The following is a 25,689-nucleotide window of genomic DNA, read 5'->3' as shown; positions in this document are numbered from 1 at the left end:
GTTCTCAGTGTTGGAGGGGGACCTGTAAGAATCCATTCAGCCTCCAATAAATGAGCTTTATTAATGATGAACCCCCGTCAACTGATATGTTTAAGGGGAGGAGTAAGTAATAAGGAGATTCTGAGGAAAAGAAAAATTTCACCCAGAGTGTTTTAGAAATATGGAGCATGCTGCCTGAGAGGGTGATGGAGGCAGGTACTCTCACACATTTATTAAACGTCTGAATGAACACTGAAAATATCAAGGCACAGTAGGCTATGGACCAAGTAAATGGGATTAGTGTAGTTTGGTGTTTGTTGGTTAGCATAGATATGGTGGACCGAGGAGCCACTCTATGACTCTGATATTCTTCTGCCTACAGGTAGGCAGCTATTCTTTGGGCAGTAGCAACAGTGAAGGCACACTGATCAGCAGCATGATGTTCCATGCTAGCCTATTTTGCCAGTAATCTGGTAAAATAGTGAGGGTGGGCATACTGGTCTCCTTCCTGCCACAGGCATGGAAGGTGTCAGAGAGCCTGCCAGCCAGATCCCGATGAAGTGGTCAATCACTCTCAGCCAATAGTAGTGGGATCCACTAGCACATGGTGAGATGCATGGTAAACCTTGACTGGTCCTGGTATGCTTTCTGGGAACGAGGGTTGCTCAAGGAGATCCTTTTTTGTGCCAGTGAACTCTCAGAATTCCCCCCAACCTATTCTGAGGGAACATGCCTAATGCTGTATTTTCCTCCTCCTCTTCCTCCTGCAGACCCAACAGTGGCCACTACACTCAATGAAACTACTGAGTTGCTAGCAGTTAGAGTGGCTGATGGCTGCTCTATTGACAGCCAAGTAACCTGCCATACTTTTGAGACCATTACAGAGACCGCTACAGCTGTGTGTGCTGTGTATGTATGAGTGAGTGACTGCCAACATAATCTTTGGGTTCTGCCAAGGCTAAAAGTAGAGGCATCCGCCTGTCTGAGTATGGGTATGAACATAGGTCACAGCCAGAGGTTCTCCCCTGAAGCTAACTCCACTTCTCTACTCATTGTGGATGTCTTTTTCTATTATTTTTTCTATTTTTCATTGAAGAATTCAAGAAGGTTGGGACATCCGTGTCAAAGAGACCTCTAACTGAGTTGTCCTTCATTGTAGCAGGCGGCTCCTGTCGAGCCAGCTTCCTGCCCTTAATTGGCCTGGGAAATCATTTCCTTACCAATTACGGGATGACCTAGTCAAAATCTCAGAGTTTTATTGTCTCTTCCCAGGGCCAGGTCCAGAACCCAGGAAATCTCCAACTCCTGTCCCTCCCCACTCTCTCCAGCTGAAATTCCCCAAACAGCCAGGGGGAGAATTCAGTCCTCCATGTAAAATTCTGAGCATAGGAATTACTGTGTCTATGTGTGATTTTGAGTTTATAATATTTTGTGTACGTGCATAATTTTATAAATATGTATGTCTGTCTAAGCGTGCTTTTTGAGTGTGTTTTTTTTGAATGTTGGACTTCTAAAATATCTGGGTTTTTGAGTATGTAGGTATAATTTAGTATGTGTCTTAAGTGTGATATTGAGATTGGGTGTTTTTTTATATTATATGAACTTGATTGGGTGTGTGAGTGAATGTCATTTTGAGTGTGTGAATGAGTGAACATGTGTAAATACGTGACGGTATAAATATTCTGCCATCTTTCATTTCACAGAAATGCAGTTAACTCTAGGATATTACCAGCCTTTCTTACTTTGATCCAACCCTGTTTTTATCTATATATGCCCTTTAGTTAGCTACGGTGTGTTTACAGTGAATAAATTTTAACAGGGAATTTCAAAATTTAATTGTTCATGCTTTTTGAATAATTTCAGACAGAACTTTGCTCAGCGTGTCTGTTAAATACATTGCTTCAAAGTCTGTGTTTTATTTTATATAATTACACAAATGCATCATTATGTGCTCTATAATGTACAAAGTCTTTTAGAGTGTTTTAAGTTCTCCTTTATTATGATTGTAATAAGCTTTCTCCTTCTTTCTCTTTTTGTTTTTTTTTATTTCTTTCAATGCTGTCTTGCTTATTGCACTATGATTGCATGCTGGTGTCACCCTTCATGATGATGTCACATGGCTTGTTGCTGTGATACCTGCCACGCCCGCAATCCACTCCACACGCTGCCATGGTTACCATAACGCTACACCCTTCCTGTTTGTCACTTCCATGGTGTCCCCTACTGAAAGTACCCATGATGCACGGCGCTACGCCCACCACTGTGTCCGCAACAACACCTGCTACGAACGCTCCCTTCGCAGCAACAGCAACAGCCAATCAGGTTTGGCTCTTTAAATAGCTTTTATTTCTTGTTCCAAGTGAGCTGTTGCTTTAAAATCAGCACAGATTTCAAAGTCTTTCTGTTTGCTAAATTTAAACAAGGAAAATTGTTTTAAGACAAATATTCTTCAATCACAACATCGGTGTGTGTTACAATCTGGATGTAGCTATGCATAATGTTAGTGGCATTACCTTTTTTTCCTTTGTAAAATTGTCAGTTAATTCATTCACTGCAAACACTGTTTTATGTAATGTCAGTGCTAGGATGTGAGTGTTAATTTACAGGATAAGTTTTTCTTTAATTTTAATCTGAAATCTTTTCCACTGTAGATGCCCATTTTATCAATAGATGAACTCAGTAGCAGCATGTTTGTTACACAGATGTAGACGTTACGAATAGAACAGTAAGTTTCTTTTAAATACTATACAAACTAATGAGAACTTACCCAAACAACAAAAGATTATTTTCTTCTTATTCCGTCTCTCTGATGGAACCAAGACATTTAATAGAGGTGATGATGTTGTTCAATGTTCATGTTGTAATGCATTCCATAGGTTTCATTATCAGTCTCACTCTCTAACCATTGACACCAGCATGATTTTAAACATGGAGTCTGGACTATTAAGCAATCGCATGCACTGTTTGAATTTTTAATTGGTTAGCATTTTGAATATTACTGTATATGGATCATATTGATGTGATCTGGATTGTTTTGAAGTGCTTGTCAGTGTTTATCAAAATTGTGATTTGGGTTTGTACCTGTTGTACCTTTTAGGTGTAGCATTGCTACAGGAAGAGGTTAGACATCAATGCTGGGCATTCCAGCACAAAGACAGGATAAACGATTTGTTCCAAATAAACACAATTCCAAATTCAGCTCCCTTGTGATTTAACACAGCTATAATCAGAATTAAAACAGCATAGAGTAGGTCTTGCTGCAGCACCACTACAAGAACAGCACTGGTTACAGTTTACAATCCTTGATCTGATTCAGAGAACAACTTACGTTTCTTCACATTTAAGGAAGGCAGAACAACTGGCATCTTAATGAGCTGCAAGAAAATGGGACTGTCACAATTAATTATAAAAGAACCACTAACCAAAAAGAACTTAAAACATTCAATAGAATTGAAACAATGTTGTGTCTGTCGTGTGCGTCAAGCTGTAACATCAGTGTTAGGTCCGAGTGCCAAGTTAAAATCGGTCCCATCTTGTTCGCTTGCAGTGAGATTTGATGCACGTTTGCATTTCTTATTAACACCAACTGGTTCCACATTATGTCACTGGTATCTATTGCATTCTCTATTGACCCATAGATTAAAGTAATGCTGTGAATTTTATTGCTGCTTAACAATTATTCATCTAACAGGGATGACTGATGGGGCATGAAGCCAGAATTTGTTAGTTCACTGCTAAAATTATCATTGGTATCAATCATTAGTTAAGGAATGCGGTAACAACTGGTTAGTCTGTTTTCATGAAGTACTTTGTGGTGCAATAGGATCCTCTGCACCCAAGAAGCCAGTTGTGTATTCCGTTTAATATCTCATCAGAAACATATTACATCTAACGGTGTAGTATTATCTCAGCACTGCACTGCAAGTATCAGCATTGATTACATTTGCAAATACTTAGAATTGCATTTGACTTAATTACCATATCCTTGAGACTCAAACATGGGAGAATTTTCGCTGGCAATTTATTTTAACATTGGGCATCAGTTCCAGAGTAACACTGTTTTCTGTGTAACTAGTTGCAAATCTACAGTAAAATTATTGGATTAGTGGCCAAGAAGACATAGTATCACTTGGACCAGAGGATTTACTGTTCTAACAGAAATGCACTACCGACACCCTAAGTGATGTCAAGCCTCAGACATCTTGGGTGCCATACAGGCACCTTCTACTGGTGCCTGTATGATGGCAATGCTATGTCGATAAACAGAGGTAAATATTTCAAGAAACAACTCAGTGTTCAACACATGTTCAGCAAATTCCATTCAAAAAAATATTAGCATCCCTGGAAAGCTAGGCAAGTTTAGGATCGCACTGAATTAAAAGAAGAAGCTTAAAATGTTCCAAAGAATAGTTCTCAACTGTAGGATGGAAAGTGTTTTAACACTAATAAAGGTGACCAAAAGGTTGACCAAAAGGAAACAGTAGATTATGAGAATAAACCAGCCAGGAATATTTTTTTTTAAAGTTTAAAGAGCTTTTATGATTATTTCAGAAAGGAGAGTAGCTGAAGCAAATGTTAACAGAGGAGATGAAAATGATAACAGGGAATGAGAAAATTCACAGATTTTGAGTGAATATTTTGTCAGTTTCCATAGAAGAAATAAATTACATAGCAGAACCTGAAGAGCTATTAAGAGTGAAGAAATTATGCTGCTTAATATCAGAAGAGGAATAAGTTTTAGAAATTCATAAGGGACTAAAATCCAACAGATTCTCAAGACCTGATAGACTATGTCCCAAAATTATAAATAATAGAAGCCCTGGTTATGAGACCAAAATTCCTGAAATTCTAGAATAGTTCCATCAGAATTGAAGTTAGCAAATTTTAATACCATTACTTAAGAGAGGAGGGGAAGGTAAAACCAGGAACGACAAGCCTGATATCAGTTGCAGAAAATTGTATGAATCATTTATTGAAGAGAACTTAACAGTACACTGCAAAGGTTGTGGTATGAGCATGATTTTACTAAAGGGAAACTATGTTTAAGAACATTATTTATTTTTGAGGATGTGCCATAGATGAAGCAGAACCTCTGGATGTTATTTTGTTCACTATACTTGGATTTTCAAAAGATAATTAATAAGTTTATGTACAAAAATATACAAAGTAGGAATTGGAAGTAATATTTTAAAATGGATGAGAGATTGGTTAGTTGTCAGAAAGCACATTGGAATAAATAGGACATTTTCAAGTTGACAGTGAATTACTGTAATGACCAATGCTGTGACTCTACATATTTTCAATCTAAGTTAATGCTGTAGATAGAAAGACCAAGAATGAAGTATTTATATTTACAGATGATGCCAAGCTAGGTTAGAATGTAAGATATGAAGAGGTCACACAGATACAATTTGCATGGATTATAGACTTGTCCAGTGAGTGGGTAACAAAGTGAGAGATGCGCAATCATGTGGGTGTGGGGTTATTTGCTTTGCTAATAAGAATGAAAAACTATGGAACATGTAAATGGTGATGGTTGGAGGGCCTGGATATATTGGCACAAGGTTTGTAAGAAATGAGATAGCTGTACAACAGACAGAAAGGCAAATGGCATATTGGCCTTGATGTCAAAGGTATAGGAGAATGAGAGTAAGTAAGTTACAATTGTATGAGAATTTTGGAGACATCTAGAGTCCATGTGCAAGTTTAATATCGCATTTCTTTAACTTTATTCATTCAGGGGATATTGACTTTTACTTGCTGGTTCTGGATGTATGTTTGCTCGCTGTGCTGGAAGGTTCATTTTCAGATGTTTTATCACCATACAAGGTAACATCATCAGTGAGCCTCTGGATGAAGCATTGGTGGTATGGCCCGCTTTCTATTTGTGTGTTTAGGTTTCCTTAGGTTGGTGACGTCATTTCCTGTGGTGGTGATACTTCCTGTTCTTTTTCTCAGGGAATGGTAAATGGGATCCAAGTCAGTGTATTTGATGATAGAGTTCCAATTGGAATGCCATGATTCTAGGAAGTCTCGTGTGTATCTCTGTATGGAAATGACTGCCAGACTACTCAGACCTCTTGGCTTCGTGGTAGCCCACCAACACACTAAAACAGCAGCTAATGAACTTGAAAGACCCTATACAGACAACAAACAAAACTAATGTCATTTACAAAATACTGTGCAAGAACTGTAACAAACACTACAGTGGACAAATAAGCAGACAACTAGCCACCAGGATACATGAACATTAACTAACCACAAAAAGACATGACCCACTCTTACCCATATCCTTACTACAGATGAGGAAGGACACCACTTCGACTGGGACAAGCCAAACAGAGAGACGCACGAGAATTCCTAGAAGCACATCATTCCAACCGGAACTCTATCAACAAATATATTGACTTGGATCCCATTTACCACCCCCTGAGAAAAAGAATAAGAAATGGCGTCACCACAGGAAATGGCATCACGAACCCAAGGAAACCTAAACACACAATTGGAAAGCGGGCCATGCCACTAGCGCTTCATCCAGAGGCTCACTGATGATGTTTCCTCATATGGTGATGAAATGTCTGAAAACGAACCTTCCAGCTCAGCGAGCAAACCTACATCTAGAATCTCAACCTGAGCTACAAATCTTCTCAAAACTCACTTTTACTTGCTAGGTTAGCATTTATTGCCCATGAGATAGTGGTGGTGAGCTGCCTTCTTTAACCACTTATTTTGACTCGGCAATGAAGGAATGACAATATAGTTCCAAATCAAAATGAGCTTGAAGATGAACTTGCACATGGTGATGTTCCTTTGTATCTGCTGCCCTCGTCCTTCTGGTAATTGTGTATGTGGGTTTGGAAGGTGGTATCCAAGGAATTTAATGAATTTCCCCATTGCATCTTGCTGCTACTATATGTTGGTGATACAGGGAGTAAATATTTGTCGATACGGTGCCAATCAATGAACTACTTTTACCTGGATGAACAAAAAGATGATGTATTTGCTTTGGAAATTTACCAAGATTGGTTCCTGGATGAAAGTGCTGTTCCATTAATAGAAGTTGAAAAAGTTGTGCCCTTTGTTCCCTGGTGTTTTAGAAGAATGAGGCATAATCTCATTGAGGAGAAAGTGAGGACTGCAGATGCTGGAGATCAGAGCTTGGCACATCCTCCTCATTCCTGAAGAAGGGCTTATGCCCGAAACATCGATTCTCCTGCTCCTTGGATGCTGCCTGACCTGCTGCGCTTTTCCAGCAACACATCTTTCAGCTATAATCTCATTGAGACATACAAAATTCAGAAGAGGCATGACAGAGGCTGATAGATTGCCCAAAGTGCAAGAACAATCTAGAATATGACAATACATTTATAGGAACAATAATTTAAACCTGAGGTGAGAAGTTACTTCACTCCAAAAGGTTGTGAATTATTGGAATTGTCTACCCATAAGAGATTATGGATGCTCCACTGTTGGATATATTTAAGGATGCGAAAGGCAGGCAGACAGTCGCTAAGGGAATCAAGGCTTGTGGGGAATGGACATGAAAATGGAATTGAGATGATAGTTTTGAATGGTGGAGCAGGCTTAACATGCTGTAAGGTCCCCATCTTTTCCTATTGTTTAAGTTCTTGGGTTTGATCATATTAGCATGGATAGAGCAATAGTGTACAATGAGTATGCACTTGTTTCATCCACAAACCAACTACAAAGTTCATGGCAATACTTGTGAGTGTATTGGGTAACTGTGTAACAGACCTAGCTGCAATTATGAGTCTGTTTTTGGGCTAGACTTCAGAAGGAATATGAAGTCATTGGAAAGTGTATACAACAGAAGAATTTAAGAGGAGATTTTAGTACAGATGTTAAAAGTTTTGGAAGGCTTAGGTAGAGAACCACAACATCAGTGATTTGTACTTATGTAAAGCCTTTAACGCAGGAGGTAATAAAACAGAGAGCTAAAACTCTCTGTCAAAAGGATAAGTTTTATTAAGTGTTTTAAAGAAGGAAACAGGGACAGAAATGACAAAATCCTAAACTCTGAAATCTCCTCCCAAAATCTCTCATCATTTGAAGGTATGACAGGCAGTTATGTGATTAAAATTGGGAATGCTAAGAAGGCCAGAATTAAGGAATGTAGATAATTCAAAGTACTGGAGGAATTTAGGGGCTGGAAAGGCCATAGAGGAATTTGTAACCAAGCACAATGATTTTAATATTGAGGCATTACTTAGCCAGGAACTAGTGTAGGTCAGTGAGGGTGGGGCTGCTGAGTGAACAATATTTGGTGCAAATTAGGACTTGGAAAGCAGATTTTGGATGCCCCCAAGAATGTGAGAGCCTGTTAGATTAGGTCTCAGTAACATAGGCATTTGGGTTTCAGCACCTGAACAGCTATGGCAAAGCAGAGCAAGGTAGTGTTGTGGAGGTGGAAATAGGTAGTGTTATTGGTAGTACAATTATGTAGTTAAATAGTTACCTTAGACCTAGAAACATCCAGAAAATTCAAGTCAAATTTGAGAGAGTATCCAGAGTTAATTGACGAGAAAGAGCAGCTTCAGATGGGGAATGGACACTATTTGAACAAATTAATGATTTTTTTTTGTTCGTTCATGGGAGAGGCATTGCTGACAGGCCGACATGTATTGCCCATCCCTAAATTCGAGAAGCTGCTGGTAGTCTGACGACTTGAACTGCTACCTTCCTTAGGGAGTGGGTCACCTCTGTGGGGTGTTCAGAACGAGTTCCAGGATTTTACTCCAGTGACAATGAAGAAATGGAGATGCAGTTCTTAATCTGGATATGACTAACAAAGGAAATCGCAGCTGATGGTGTTCCCATGCATCTGCTATCCTTGCCTTTCTAGGTGGTAGACATCATCGGTTTGGATGGTGCTATTGGAGGAACCTTGGTGCATTACTACAGTTCATCATCTTGTCATGGTAAGTGCTGCTCCTGTGCATTGGAGGTGAAGGAAGTGGTGATTAGAACCCAGTCTGGATTGTTTTGTCCAGAATAGTGCCAAGCTTCTTGATTGCATTTGGAGCCACACCCCTCCACGCAGTGAAGAGTATTGCATTACATGATAAACTGCAGTAATGCACCAAGTTTCCTTCAGCTTTTAGATGGTGGACAGATATTGGAGAGTCAGAATGGGAGTTACTTGCAGCAGAGTTCCCCACCTCTAATCTGCTTTTGTAGCCACAGTATTTATTTGGCATATCTAGTTCAGTGCTGAAAAATGTGTTGCTGGAAAAGCACAGCAGGTCAGGCAGCATCCAAGGAGCAGGAGAATCGATGTTTCGGGCATAAGCCCTTCTTCATTCCTGGAGAAGGGCTTATGCCCGAAACGTTGATTCTCCTGCTCCTCGGATGCTGCCTGACCTGCGCTTTTCCAGCAACACATTTTTCAGCTCTGATCTCCAGCATCTGCAGTCCTCACATACATCTAATTCAGTGTCTGATCAATGATATCCTTTCCCCCCCCCCCCCCCCAGAGTGTTGTTAGTGGTAAATTCAACAATGCTAATGCCATTGAGTTTTAAGGGGCAATGGTTAAAATTATTTTTTGTTGGTGGTCAAATTTGGTCACTACCTGGCATTTGTATGGTGTCAATGTTACTTGCCACTTGTCAGCCCAAGCCTGGGGGTTGATCGGGTTTTTCTGCTTTTGAGCTTGGACTGCTTCAATATCTGATGATTCATAAATGGTGCAAAATTTTGTGCAGTCATCAGCGATTTTTTGCACTTCTGATGTTATGATGGAGGGACGATCATTGGTGTAGCAACTGATGATGGTTATGTCTAAGACACTGTGCTGTAGAACTCATGTAGTGATGTCCTGAGACTAATTGTTCCAAAACATCCACACCATCTGCCTTTGTTTGGGGGTGATTCCAACTCCTGAAAAGTTTCCTGGATTCCAGATGACTTCAGTTTTTCTAGGGCTCCTTGATGCCGTACTCAATGGAATGCTGCTTTGACAATTTTGCCTCATCTCTGGAGTTCAATTCTTTTCTTGACTCCTGGGCCAAGATAGCGCCGTGACAACATTCCCTCTAATTTTCTTATATCTGCACAGGCCTGAAAGGCTCTGGCGTGCTGACGCTTGTTGCTGTGTGGATCACTGGAGCAGCTGCGTGCATGTGCAGCAGCGCAGCTTGAAGGAAATATTGACTTTGACCACCTGTTCTATGACTTTGATGTCCAAATGTAGACTGATCAGATAGTAGTTAGCTAGTTTGAATTTGTCTTGCATTTTGTGCATAGGACATGATTGGACAATTTTCCACATTGCTGGGTAGATGCCAGCATTGTAGCTTTACTGGAACACCCTCACTGGTAACGTGACTAATTCTGAAGCAAAAGTTTTCAATATTATCGCCAGAATAATGTCTGGAGCGTTTGTTCTTGAAATGTGGGCAAAAATAGACCTACTATTAGAGGCAGTGGAACAAGGAAAAGAGAGAAGTGGCCAAGGATGGTGCTGCATAATAAGGAGCTTCCCAGGCAACTGCACACCCAGGAGCCGTAAGCAGATTTGGAAGAGAAGTGCCTTGGAGGCAGAATAAACAGTTGAGGAGGAAATATTCCTAATGTCTGATAAGCTGTTTTACAGAACATAGAAGATTAAAGCAGCAGGCAAAAGATTGACAGATGATGTAGGGATAATTTTTTTGTTGATGCAACAAATTATCAGGATTTGGAATGCTTGGAAATTGAGAACTGCAGAGGCTTGAAGTCAGAGTCGATAAAATGTGGAGCTGCAAAGGCACAGCAGGCCAGGCAGCATTGGAGGAGCAGGAAAATCAACGTTTTGGATCAGGACCCTTCATCAGAACTTGGAATACACTGCCTGATATGGGAACCTCGATTATCCGAATGAGATGAGCAGGCACTATTTCGTTTGGCTAATTGATTATTTGGTTTAATCGATTCAATGCCTTCCCTCTGGGGCTTGGAGTTTTCTATTAAGTCTGTTCCCCGTTCAGGAAACGAGCAGCAACAGGAGCACGTGAGCCCTCGCCTGCCCCCAACATTGCGCCCCTGCTCGTACCCCAACCCTGTCGACACCGCCCCCGCCCATGCCCCCACCAGCTCCCAACACCACCCCCTGCCCGCTCCCATCACCAAAACCCCTGCCCATGCCCCCTCTCCGGGGCAGCCGGACTGCTGCTGTGGTGAGAGGTCAGTCATTTAGAGACCGTGCCTGCGCTCCCATCAGTCTGGGACTGTTCTCAGCAGCACTTTTGAGCACTGTAAACAAAAGACGCGATCAGTGTTGGACACACGTCTTTGATGTAATGTTTCTGTCAGGGCCTGGAGATCTCCTTCGGATAATCCGATTTTTGGATCATCAAGGTTCCTCTGTCAAATAGGACAAATGCTTGCCTTGAGAAATATTCATAAATAGAGGAAGGGATGGTTGAGTTAGAATAACTGGATTACTGTTTGAAAGAGATGTGATGGACCTGATGGCCACCTTCTCTGCTGTAAATATTCTATGAATATAACTGGGCATGGCACTTCAGTCTCTTTTCATCCAGGCCATCTAAATCTCTTTGGAAACTAAACACTTCAGGTATTGTCATTAGTATACAATACCACTAATTGACTAAAATCTAGTGATATGAATTCACTACTGTAATTTTCCCAGTATTATTACAGGTTCTTCACTAGTAATTGATCAATGAGTTAGGGTGCATATTGTATGGGAGATCAACATGAGTTTTTTTAAGCCAGTGTGTAGGCTCTGTGGAGAATATAATGATCGTATTTTGGATCACTTCCTTTCCCTTACCCAAAACCTTTTGTGGAATTATTAGTCTCATACTTGTGGCCAAAATATGTTAGTAGTTATATATCCAGGGCAAATATACTAGCCCTCAAAATGTATAGGCTACAAGGCAACACAAGGTGAGGCAATATAAAAGAAAAATATTGGCTTTAGTGCAAATGATAAAGATCTATAAGACCTTTCAGAATCCATAATATCAGCTGAGGCCCTGTCCTCCAATGCATGCAAAAGGTCCATTGGCATTAATTTGAAAAAAATGCAGGGTTTGTGCAGGAATTCTCCCTCCCACTTTAATTCCCTCAACCAATATCACCAAAGCTGATGTAGTCATTTCTCATTTTGCTGTTAGTGGTGCTTTACTGTGTGCGAATAACTATCACACCCTTGCGTAACAACTGTGACCAACTTTAAAATGAACTGGCTCAGTATCTGAGGCGTCGCAAATGGCACTGAACGTTGTGCAATCATCAACAAACATCTCCACTTCTGACTTTATGATGGAGGAACAACTATGTTTGTCACTGGACATTTGAAACCGTACAAAGTTATTTGCACTGTTAACTAAAAGCTTAGTCAAAGAAGTAGCTTGTAATGAATATCTTAAATGAGGAGGAAGAGGTAGCCCTGGTTGCTGCATCCTTTTTATTCCAAATATATTTAAATTACTTGATTTCATTTCCTAGCTGCCTTGGTAGGATTTAAATTCAAGTTACTGGATCATTAGCTCAGGGTCTTAGATTACTAATCCTTCAATCTAACCATCTTAACCCCCTACAAATATAAACAGTCCGTACAGATTCTGTCTCATGCTGCTTCTCCACATACAGTTTCATATAATTATCCTATAAGTAGCCAGAAATCATGTAATTTCCCTCCTAATATTTACTTATCCCAAATCGTATCTGGTGTAATTACTCCACACAAAGCTGTACCATGTTGTTACCCTATATTCTGGCTGTGCAGTTACTCCAAAAATCATGTGGCTACTCCAGACACAGACAGTAGCCTCTGTTATTCCATGTAGAGGCCAGCACAATGTAGTCTGTCATTACCAGGCACATACCCCAATTACTGACAGCTTCAAGGATTGAGCTCATTTCGGTATTGTAATGCAATATAAACACAGTGTCAGGTCTATTAATATGCTGATGACATCTAGCTCTGCCTCGCCACCGCCATTCTTAATCCCGCTAAATGGTCAGACTGCTTGTCTAATACTGGGTGAGAAGAAACTTTCTCCACCTAAATATCAGGAGGAACAAAGTTGTTTTCTTTGATCCTGCCAAATATTCCATTCCTTTAGCTTCTGACTTCATTGCTCACTCAACCACTGGAGGAGGCTGAGACAGATCTAATGTCATACTTGACTCTGAGAAGAGCATCTCACCGCATATGTACCCTCTCACTAAGATCACTCACTCCTACTTCTTTAACATTGGCCTACTTTGCCCCTAGCTCAGCTTATTCACTGCTAAAATCCTCATGGGTATCATTTTTATTTCTAATTTTATCTAGTCCAGTGCTGTTGTTATAAGCCTCATATTATCCACCCTGTTTGGGTTTATCCAAAACCTTGTTCCCTCTGTTTATTTTCACACTAAGTCCATATCTGTGTGCGCTGACCTGTATTGGCTCCAAGTCAAACAATGCCTTTATTTTCAAACTGTCAAACTTGTTTTCAAATACCTCCATGGCCTTTACCTATTTTTTGTAATCTCCCCAGCCAGTCCAAGGATTTAGAGCTGTTCCAGTTCTGGACTCTTGCGTATCCCTGATTTAACTTGTTCTCTTGGTGGCTGTTTCTTCAGTTGCTAATGTCCTAGCTCTGGAATTTCCTTCCCAAGTCCCTACACCTGGCTTGAAGGTGCTCTATTCTGATCAAGCCTCATGCCACTGTTCTAATACCTCCTTATGCTGCTCAGTGTCAGTTTTTTTTTCTGATAATATCCCTGTGAAGTGCCTTAGACCCCAAAGAAATCACAATGAATCAAATTGCAGGTAGTCGTCCACAAATTTGTGTTCAGCAGAGCTTTGAGGTAACTGAGGAGGCCCCATGTAACTCTGATTCGTCTACGATTTCACTTTCGTATCAAATAACGACATCCAGGTTGTCTCTGTTCCTCCATTTCTGGCCTCTTGCAGCTCCACAGTTTTTATCATTGCACTGTTGGTGATTCTGCCTTCAGTCCTAAACTCCAGACCTATGGAAATCCTCATGTTTCTCTTCTGTTTAACAATCTTTAGCAGTCTAAAAAATTTACTTTTGAGCTGTGAACATGTATCGTGAATAACATACCATTCCTACTATAAACCTCTCTATCTCTCTCTCTACCACTCTGTCCCTCTTTTAAGATAGTCCGTTAAACCAACAACTTCAGCTAAGCTTTTCGTCATCTGTCCTAAGAGTTCCTAAGAAAGGTTAGTCAAATATTGTTTGATAATCACTTCAGCGAAACATATTGGAATGGTTTGCTATTTTCAAATTGCTAAATGTAGGCAAATTATTATAAGGGCTGTATCATATCCTTATCCCATATCGAGACAATGACATACAGTAAACTTAAAATGCAGGTTTTTACAAGTGGTTAACTTATTCTTGCTGGATCCTGAAGTTCATCCATATGCAAGTAGTCTTATGTATGCCAGAGGATGAATATTCTGAAGAGTACACATCTGTTAATGATAAGCTCGTAATCATGGGAGACTTCAGTGCCCACATGAAGAAAGTCAGAAATAATTGGATGTTCTGAGTAAACGGACTTGGAAGTTTTAACTTTATTTACATTTACTCCTGATCAAATGTACAACTTTTTTTAATCTTAAAAAAATGTGCTGAGCACAATCTTTGTATTGCAACACAATGTAGCAGTTAAACTGATAAGTATAAACATACTTGGATACATTCATAATCAGAACAGTGGCTCATGATTACCTAGATAATTGTGCGACAGCAGGATCGCCGGGATGGATGAGAAACCAGTGGACAGACTAATCGGAGCAATTTCTGGATCAATGGCGCTGGAAGAGCACAGCAATTCTCAACTTGCCAATTCCTCTAACTCAGCAAAAACAGCCAAAGTTCCTTTCAGCACAGCCTAATTTTGTAACATAGCTTGCTATCATCACTTGATCAAAAACTTAAAGCTAATATACCCTTAGACAGAAACTGTGCCAATAAGTGGAACAAATTTAAAAGCATTGTCACTGAAACAATATACACTGGGCTTGGAGCATAGAAGTTAGTGCACCAAGGTTGATTTGATGAAAATGACAAAAACATTTTTCAAATCCTGCAGGCAAAAATAGAGCATCTGTGGAGTGGAAGAAGAATCCATCCTACACTTCCACAAACACTAGTTCCAGCACCCGAAGAACAATGTTCAGAGAGCATTGCATTTGATGCAAAATCAATGGTGGGAAAAGAAAGCTGAAGACATAGTTTAAAACTCTCAAAAGCTCTATGGACCACCTTCGTCAGGCTCCACCATTTGCTGTCAGCCAATGGATCAACCTTGATCAAAAATCAGGTAGAAATTAGAGGTAAATGGTGGGAAAAGTCAGCCTGCGGAGCATACCAACTACTGTCAACTCCATCTCCCTCAATCAGATTTCTCAGTCCTTGTTGAGTTTGATTTGCCTTTTTCTGTGGATGAGGTCACGAAGGAAACAAAGTGTTCATATTAATTTACGCCTTTTGAGTTTGTCCAGAGGCCACCCTATTGATTATTGTGGAACTGTGCAGTTGCTCAAAAATAACTGTTTGGATGATTACAGCTGTTCCATGATGAAATGGCTGGTCAAGGGTTTTAAATGGAGAAACTTCATTTCCCATTGTAAACTTAAACACATTGAAGCAAAAGAAGACTATAAGCTAGAACCAATCCTGTTAGACCTGTCCTTCACCTGTATCCTTAGACGTACTACCAAGGATGTTGAAAAGGAAATGATTCTCCAATATCATCTTGTCAGCATATTCTTTGACTTACAAAACAAAAACCTCTTTTAGGAACTCCATTTTGTTGATGATTGTGTCATAACAGCTCTTAAAATGAGTGACTTTTGGTTCATGGTTGACAATTTTCAGAGACTTCAAAGCTGTCTGGCTTGACCTCCTGCCTTGAAAAGAATGACATTATTTAGCAACCATTGCCAAATTCCAGACATCTCCATCAATTATACAAAACTGAAGAATGTTCAAAATCTTAAATACATTGGAAACATTAATTCCAATGACAGTTCTTTTGATAAATAGGTATCAGCTAGGTTTAGCAAGGTGAGTAAGGCACTGGAAAGGCTCAACACCACAGCATTCCTCCTTATACACTAAAATTTCTGGACCATAAACATATAAGGCAGTTACAACAATTTCAAATATGTGTTCTTCCATCTAGTCTTGATATGCTCTGGATTCCAAAGCTTCAAATATTGCATCAAGCCCAGTCAACAAGTATTGAAGAAAAGCCCAACTACACTGGGTAGGGTACATAACCAGAATGGATGTCCATCACATTCCAAGATAGTTACTGAATGGAAAGCAAGAGCTTTTATAAATTTTAAAAGGATTGATGTCAACATCGTCGAACAGTGTGGTGCTAGAAAAGGACAGGCAGTCAGGCAGCAGCCGAGATGCAGGAGAGTTGACATTTTGAGCATAAGCTCTTCATCCTTATACTGCTGCATGTGAACAATATCATATATCTGTCCATGTTGCAAAACATGATTTCCAGTGTCCCAACCTTTTCTGTGGCTAAACTGGGGTTCCATCATCATCTTGATGTTCCTCTTCGATGAGTCTGCATATCCATTGTCTCATTCAAACTCTAAGAACAGTTATCATGGATGTAGGTTTGCACATTGAGCTGGAAGGTTTATTTTCAGAAATTTCATCATCATAGTAGGTAATATCTTCATTGAGCCCTCAGACGAAGCCAAACCGAGACACTCACGAGAATTCCTAGAAGCATGGCATTCCTACCGGAACTCTTATCAACAAACACATTGACTTGGACCCCATTTACCACCCCCTGAGAAGAAGAACAAGAAATGACATCACCATAGGAAATTACATAATTACAGGAAATGACATCACCAACCCAAGAAACCCAAACATATAAACAGAAAGCAGGGAACACCAGCAGTGCTTTGTCCGGAGGCTCACTGAAGATGTTACCTAGTGTGCTGACGAAACGTCTGAAGATGAACCTTCCAGCTCAGTGAGCAAAACTATATCCAGAACCTCAACCTGAGCTACAAGTCTTCTCAAAACTCGCTAACAACGATCATTCCTGGATACAGGCACAATGGTTGTAGTTGTACCTGAGAGGACTCTAAGTCATTCACAGCATCTAAGATAGAAGTCATATGTAAGCACTTCTGTTTGTAATTTATGTAAACAGTTTGAATGAGAATATGGAGCTATAGTTAGTAAGTTTGCAGATGACACGAAAATTAGTGAAATAGTGGACAGCGAAGAAGGTTTTTTTAAGCTTCCAAAGAGATATTGCTCAATTGGTGCAATTGACTGAGGTGTGGCAGATGAAATTTATTTTGGAAAAATACTAGTAATGTATTGCATTTTGGTAAAACCAACAAGGGCAGGGCTTATACAACAATGGTAGGGCCCTAGATAGTGTTGTAGAACAATAAGGGTTCAAATATAATATTTGAAATTTGCGTCACAGGTAGACAGGGTGGGAAGTTTAAAATTAGGGGCATATTTTTAAGGAGAGAGCAGAAAGTTTTAAAAAGGACATGAGGGAAAGCTTTTTTACACAGCAGTTGTGTGTGAAATGAACTGCCACAGGAAGTGTTGGATGCAGGTACAGTCACAACATTTGAAAGACATTTGGATATGTACATGAATAGGAAAGGTTTGGAGGGATATAGGCCAAATGCAGGCAAGTGGGACTAGTTTGTTTGGAAATGTGGTCGACATGGACGAGTTGGACCAAAGGGTCTGTTTCTGTGCTGAATGACTCTGACTCTAGGCTAGTTAGGGATTGCAGGCTGCTGTGTCAAAATTCAGCTTCCACTGTAATTTAATTCCCACAGGTCAAATTTCCAGTCATATAGAGCTCAATGTCCAAATATACCACAGTGACCCCTGCACTTTCTGATTAGTCCAACAACATAACCATAATAATACTATATCTCAGGAGAAAGTCATTACCACAGCAGAGATTATTGTAGCTGTAATAGTTACTTTCAGATAATAAACAGAGTGCTATTTGTACTGGGTGGTGAATCAGTTATAAGGGAGTGTTGATCTCTGACTTTCATAAGAGAAATATAGAGAATTATTTTCACAGAGGGTTCTTACAACATGGAATACTGCCACTTGGTGTTATCAGGGAAGATACCATTTAACATTATTAGAAAAGGAGCCAGATAAACATCTGAAAAGGCGATAGAGCAGAAAAAAAGCAGAGCAATGCACTTGGTCTAGTTAAAATCTAGCACGAGCTCAAGATACAATGGGCTAAATGGCCTCTTTTGCTATTGTAATAATTCTATAAACGGGAAGGTTACAAGGTCAGTCCTTTTTATTGCTGAAGGACTTCCTGTTTTCATCACCTATTATTCAACTGATAGTTGGAAGAGTAGGACACAGCAACTATGTGGTTTGTGAGCACTGGGAGAACATGAGCAACTTCGTTCCGTCTATCAGCCCTACGGAGAACTCTAGTGTAGTAAAGGATTTATCTGGCAGACAGATATTGAAACCCATTTGAGCAACATCAGAGCATTTAACCTGCAGTCATCTCATGGGATATCTGGTTCATCAACTCATGAGTAGCATTTACACACACATCCAAAAATGTAAATAATTATATTCTTGTTAATCTCCTGTAGCTTTGCACGAGTCTCAAAGTAAATGTGAGTCTTTAGTTGAAATAGGATTAGAGAACAGAAGATAAGTTTTTATATTTTCACTAAATATTTCTGTATATGCATTATTGAAAAATGCCAACCAGTCCACACCGACCCTCCGAAGAGCAACCCACCCAGATCCATTTCCCTCTGACTAATGCAACTAACACTATGGGCAATTGAGCATGGCCAATTCACCTGATCTGCACATCTTTGGACTGTGGGAGGAAACCAGAGCACCCGGAGGAAACCCACGCAGACACGGGGAGAATGTGCAAACTCCACACAGTCATTCAAGGCTGGAATCGAACCTGGGACCCTGGTGCTGTGAGGCAGCAGTGCTAACCATTGAGCCACCGTGCCACCCAATGTAAAGTTATCATGCTATAATTGCTTCCTGAGGTGGCCTCGTTCACTTTCATTAGGGGAATTATAGCTTGGCCATTTACATAGTTGCCATTACAAGTGCAATGAAGACTGTTTCCCATCAACATAAGATTTTTAATATAGCTTAAAGAAGCTAAAATTCCCTGAGTTGGTAAATTGAGTGATTTTATGCTGCCTGTAATGTTTACATTGATAGGACAGTTCAGTTGTCATGTTGGTGTCTGAATTATGAAGATAATTCTTGTTGCAGTATGATAAATGGTAAGTTATTTGTGATTCATTGATAAGATTGTCTCATGAAGCCTTAAAGTTTTAAATTATAGCACAAAGCATTATGTTTGAGACTTAGTGTTTTTCAGAGAGAATAGAATGAGACTGTGTGACAGAAAAATATGTTAGCAGGGCAAAATATGTGCCTCTTCTGTGTTTTCTAACATCTATCTTTTTGCTCTATAGGGCATCATGTTGAAATAATAAACAGCACACTGGTGGAAAACCAGGACATCTCCTTGGGAAGCTGCACATGGCCTTTGTGTACATACTCCCATCATCCCCATGCTACCACCTCCACAGTAAGCCTACCACAGCCTACATGCTAACCAAAACCAAAATGATGGGAATGTCAAGAAGAAAAAGAAAAAGCACTATAAAAACATCAAGTAAATTTACATACTCCTGTTAGACACTACTTGTATGTAGTAGTTAAATGAGATATACTACTGCTTATATCTCATTGCTGTAATACATTTATAATCAATTCATGGTAATAGTGATGAGCATTTTCAATGTAAGACTGTTGGTTTAATGTATATTATCAAATAGAATTGTTTATCTGTCTTGATTTTTATGTAAGAGTGTTATCTTAACTGAATGTTAAGTTTACATCAGAATAAAAAATAGTTTTGATTTTAAGGAAATGTCTTTCGTGGAACAGGTTCCCCAATAGCCTCCTATTTGGTCGCCAGTTCTCCAATTTAATCCTTATTACATACAAAAAATGAATGTTAATGAGAATCAGGGCAAAAACAATTGAAATAGAGAGTGATGATGAGCTCCAGTCCTTACTGTGTGTCCAGTTTCCAATTATGCCTTGTCTATGTAACATCGAATTTTATAAAACTTAGAGTATATCCAGATTTAACAGACATGTTTTGTATAGCAATATTTTCTGTGTAAATAATGATGCATGCTTTACAACACACACTTACACTTGTGATATTAGCTGGTTATGACCAGGAGCCTCTGGGCGTACAGTACTCAACTATATAAACACTTATAGTAGAAAATTTAAGATCTTACAAAAAAGGCTGTAGAAGTATCACTATCTGTGTAGCTATATGAAAATTATATAATTGACAGATATGTGCTGGAGTCAATCTGTCACACTGGCAGGTTATTGATAATCATCTCTGAGGATCTGGAAACATCTTGAAGAAAAGATTGATCTTTCTGTTACTGAGATGCTTTCTATTGCAAATATTTTCGTCCTGTTTTTTTCCTTCTGAACTGTTCTGATGGAATAGGCCTGGCTATTGGGGAATGGCCTTGCACATGTTTCTTTGTTCTCCCATTTCTATTGCTGGTCAGAACCTCTTCCTTCACACTGTGTTCCAGTGCCTCAGAGAAAGCCAGGTGAGTGTCACTCAGCTTGAATTGAATGTGGTGTATTGAGGGTATTAAAGGGACTCTGATTCATTGAAGCTAAATTAACTACTTTGTCCTGTTCCCTCTGTGCTTCACAGGCACAGTATGGGATGTGCTTTCTGGCCATGGTAGACACTATCACAGACCCAGGTAACATTGATAGTGGACAACTGAGGTTCCACATTGTGTTTGATGGCATCGGCTGGAAAGAGACAGCTTTTGATTACAGAGCAGTATCTAAGCTAAGAATAGAAATATTCTTGCTCTAATGGATACTCAATATTCATTTCTTTAAATTAGTTGGGCTAAACGCCAGAGCATTTTGAACTTGACCACATTAGTGCACTTCAGATCAGTAAGAGTGCAACTGATCTCATCCAGTTGAAGAGTTGATGAAAAGTGATATGGTGTGGCAGCTCATGTTCTCTCCATTTGACTCCTTTGCCTGTGATCTGAAGGCCTGGCTTAATTTTCTTTTAGTCAGTTACACTAGGCAATATTCAAGGCGATGCCATTAAATGCAGCGCACGTTCAGAATCATTCCATTTCTCTTGTGTCAAGCTGTGCAACATTGTTACAAATGTACACTTGTAGCTTGACTAGCATGTGGTGAATACAGAGAGGAGATAGGTGACCTCTCTGAACATGAAGAGATATGCAACTGGGAAAGTCCATTAGCTTCAATGGAGCAATCCTTTGGTACTGGCTCAGTACTGCAAACCATCACACTTCTAGCCTCCCAACTCACTCACCCCACAATTCCCCAGCCTACATTGCAGGGTGTCTAGAATGTAAGTCTGGAATTTAAGATAACTTCCCATTTAAAGTAAAGTCAGAGGTTCCTGCTGATGATAAAACAGATAGATATGGAGGTTGTTTAGGGTAGTTCTGTGAGGTGCCTCGGATGCTTCTGCATCACTGGCAAATTAAAAAATTTAAAAGGGTTAAAAGCAACGAAGCTCAAAGCACTAGTGTCGCCAAATGCAATTATAAACACAGGCAAAAAATGCCATTTCTGAAGCCGCACTAAAAGAGACAATAATAAATGTGCAATGAATTATTCCAAATGATTTGTTTAATTGAAAAATGGAAGTCGTCAGACTATAAACGTCATTAGCTCGTGTGCATTCTTCATCACAGTCACGTTGACTGAAAGTGACTCTAAATAAGAATCTTCTGCATCATAGACTCATTTCTTTGTATTACAGTGGGGTGGCTGGAGCCTAATGTGCACCCGCAGTAGATTTCGCCAGCCAGCACCACCTCATCCAACATCTCTTTTTGTAACATCCACCGTTCTATTTTCTATTTCTTTTGTTTAGTTTTTTTTCAGCCTTATGCAAATGATATGCAAGAAATCCTGAACCTTGGATAAAACGGGTCACACTGAGGAAAAGTGGAATGAAGAGAGTAGAGGACAGAAACAGGGATTTTTTTTCTAGTCGGGCTGGACAAGTTTAAACTTAACCTTCTGTTCCCATCACAGCAAAAAGTGCAACACAAAGCTAGGAAAGGAAGGAATCAAGCACACCAGTGCTGTTTCTGCAATTGAAATGATTAAATGGCAAAGTCATTGTTACAGCCACATGTTCCATTAACTACACAGGAATTTGAGTTAATGTAGGTTGCAGGCTCTGTTAGTGTACCTGACAGGTTTAGATAGTACTACATTTCTTCACCCATGTGTGTTTCACAGTACTGTACGCAGAAAACAGAAAAATCTTTTGGGAACAAAGTTCCATCCCTCTCAGAAGGGTCAGCAAGATATTCACTTGATTAACTGTGTGCCTGTAAAAGGGCCTTAGATGCTATAATGGTTTAAAACTGTGTAATCTATAGACATTTGAGCTGACAGCCTAATCTAAATGTCAGTACATTACAACACACCATGTACTATCAGTGATGAGACTGAAGTCTAAACTTTTCATTTTCTTAACACTGCTGAAGTTTCTCTACGTTGATTGATTAGTTTTAGTTACAGACAATTAGGAATTAAAGATTAAAATCTAAGGGAGTGTTAATAAAAGTTTGGTTTTAACATTTGTATTTGAAACCATTTATTAATTCATTAAAAGTCATTTATTTTATGCTAACCTTCACTGGGATATGGTTAAAAAAAGTTTAATACAATACATACCTAGTTTGTGTAGTTTACATTTTAGAACAAAATTAACTTTGTATGTAACTCTTACAATGATAGATTCATTGTTAACTAATTATGATATTGAGTTGTTGCTATGGCAACAAAACTACAACATGGCTACCTTTGTATAAATTATTTGTGAATTTTCACTTGTAATTTTAAAAAAATGTACATCGTCATGGACTTTAAAAAAAGGTACAGTTAGACACACTCAGGCAAAGAGAAATGATATCCTTTGACTATTTTGAATACCCAAAGTTCCACTCAAAACGTACTTGAGACCTGAATCTGTGTCTGTACGTCCATTTCTCAGTCAAAGAGGTTTACAACACATGGATTTAGAACCGGGTTTTATACTGAGATGAAAGCGTGGTACAGTGTTGTAAAAGAAAACAAAACTCTGAAAAAAATCTGAGAATGCTGCAGTTTAACTGATTTGACCTAGTAGTGTACGATTGTGTGTGACACATCTTTTTTTTTGCACTTATGTACATAGTTAAAAGAAATATTCAGATCTTATTTTGAATAAAAAAAACAGAACTGTGTTAAATACAGAAAAGTTTGTTAAGGTAAATAAGGTCGGCATTGCTAAAGGCTTTGGAAAAAATGAGGAATGGTTTTTGCTATAAAACTTATCTGGAAGCATGATGGCGCTTTGCTGTTGAGAAAAGCTTTGTAGTTTGCCATAGCTTTACTGTACAATGATTGAGAACAACACACTCAGTTCTAGAGTTTAGAATCAAGCCTTCAGCAGCCAGATACAATCCTACTGTTGAAATGGTTTAAACAGTAAAATGAAAACTCAAATAAATTAGCCATCAACACACAAGGAAACCGGTGAATTGCAAGATAAAAAAAACAATCATGTTACACTGATCTCAAAGGTTCAAGTTCTATAATACTGTACACAGATGCAATCTGATGGTGGAAGCCTACTGATTTTGTTGCCATGGCTGCTGTATCATAGCAACTGAGGGGATGAGTATCCTGGCTCATGGGTTGCTGTGGAAACCTCTAAGCAGGACCCTGTTGCCTTTGTTCACATAATGTGCATCTTGTCGCTTCTAAGGTTTGTCACATGCACACAGCAGATTTCTGCATCTTGAACTCAAGTGATTTGAAATCTCTGTCTGCAGATTGGGGAAGCAGACCTGCTCGTGGCTGTTGAGATGGTTAGAAGGTGAATTCAACCTTGCACTTAATCTCCTCCCTTCAACACCCCTCATATTGGGCAAAAAAACCACATTAAAATTAAGCAAATGGAGCATTTCTCCTTTAAGTCAAGGACCCAAAATTGCACAAAAAGTAAAGGTGTTCATTCCCTCAGCTGCTACAAGCAAAATAGTAGCTTTAAATTTATTTTCTCTTTAGATTTCTGCCATATTAGCTTGCTGTAGTGCTTGTATGTGCTTTAGATAAGATGTGCTGTATGCTACATATTTCAGTATTTTACTTATATTGCCATTGTTTAATTTCTGACCTTTTAAAAAAAATAAAGTGCTTAAAATGGTTATCTGCCTATGAAATTATTTTGTACCCTTTGATTTCAAAGTGAAACAAATAGCAAGTCTTTATTTTGTCAGAGTACAATTCTGTGAAGAAACCAGCTACAAACTGTAGGTTCAAATCCAGATGTGCTTTCTGAGTTGATATAATGTTGCACCATTTCAGTGTCGAGTAATGGGAGACAGGGCAATGTATCTTGGGTCAAAGCAGGTGACTAGTAATAGATTGCTTTCAAAATGATACTATAGCTGTAGCTACTTTGTCAGGGTTACTGGGATGGTAAAACATTTCTTAAACATAAAGCCATGAACTACCCAGGAGTGTCCCAAATTCTCCAAGGTTTGAAAATTAATTTCATGGACCCTGCCTGGATTTTCATCTTTAAGCCTGTTGCTTTTATTAATTGATTGATTTTATTTAAAAATAGTACATTTCAATAATTCAATCAAGTAATCAAGAGTCTATTAATTTTCCAAAAGGCTTAGAAAGCAGGGCATTGGAAAGAAGCAGTCTCTGCAAATACATCAGCAATTGTTAACAATACAGTTAGCACAGGCAAGGCCTGATCTCTCAATTTTTTCTTTTAATCGTCCGTGAGATGTGAGCAACATTGGCTAGGCCAAGTTTGCCGTCCAGTGAGCAGTTAGACTGCAGTCAAACTTTGTAGGCCAGACTAGATAAGGATAGTAGTTATGAGGGTCACCGGACCCAAAGCATTAACTCTGATTTCTCATCACAGCTGCTGCCAGACCTGCTGAGCTTTACTCGCAACCTCTGTTTTTGTTTCTGATTTACAGCATCCGTGGTTGATTCCCTCTGTAAAAGGGAATTAGACATGTCTCAGAAGGAACAATATGTAGGGTTACATGGAGACAGCAAGAGAATGAGCATTTCTCGGTGCTGTTTGGAGAACCAATATACAGACATGATGGACCAAACAGCCTCCTTCTAGACTGTGATAATTCTGTGATTCTGGACTGAAAAATACCATAAACCTATCAGTCAATAGATAAAATGAATGTAAAGGAGATGTTTTAAAGTGCTCCATAACTCCTCATCCCAATTCTAAAAAGATGGAAGTGCATAACAATGGAACAAATTCATACACCCACTGGAACATTAAGCAAGAATATTTTTGCTCCATTGGTTGGTCTCTCACAAATATTTCAGGATATTATCACATTGCCAAACAAGTTCTCTCTACCGCCTATTCTCCCTGTGTGGCTCCAACAACCGTTTGACACCCCATTGAACACTTTGAACATTCAATCCTATAACTACCAACACAGTAGCAGCATTGTGTACCATCCACAAAATGTTTACAGCATCTCATCTAGACACCGTTATGGTACATACCCATGACCTC

General features: G+C 39.3%; 1 protein-coding gene across 10 annotated transcripts in view; it reads left to right on the top strand.

The window, feature by feature from the left end:
- The window catches only part of LOC122557063 (muscleblind-like protein 3), a 280,435-nt gene extending 256,107 nt beyond the window's left edge, over window positions 1-24,328 (top strand). For 7 of the 10 annotated variants that reach the window (XM_087992260.1, XM_087992261.1, XM_043704332.2 and 4 more), the window contains 3 exons: window positions 2,210-2,301; window positions 2,631-2,704; window positions 19,487-24,328. In XM_087992260.1, the coding sequence (XP_087848386.1) occupies window positions 2,210-2,301; window positions 2,631-2,687 (149 nt within the window). In that variant the 3' untranslated portion in view covers window positions 2,688-2,704; window positions 19,487-24,328. The remainder of the gene's footprint in view (window positions 1-2,209; window positions 2,302-2,630; window positions 2,705-19,486) is intronic. The other 3 variants (XR_006313739.2, XR_006313738.2, XM_043704333.2) reach the window with 2 other exon arrangements.
- The last annotated feature ends 1,361 nt before the right edge of the window (window positions 24,329-25,689 follow it).

Source organism: Chiloscyllium plagiosum, unplaced genomic scaffold (assembly GCF_037043375.1).
Source record: "Chiloscyllium plagiosum isolate Xiang-an unplaced genomic scaffold, Cpla_swu_hap1 HiC_scaffold_11, whole genome shotgun sequence".
In the NCBI taxonomy this organism is placed as follows: Eukaryota; Metazoa; Chordata; class Chondrichthyes; order Orectolobiformes; family Hemiscylliidae; genus Chiloscyllium; species Chiloscyllium plagiosum.
This window is presented reverse-complemented; position numbering and strand designations above follow the sequence as displayed.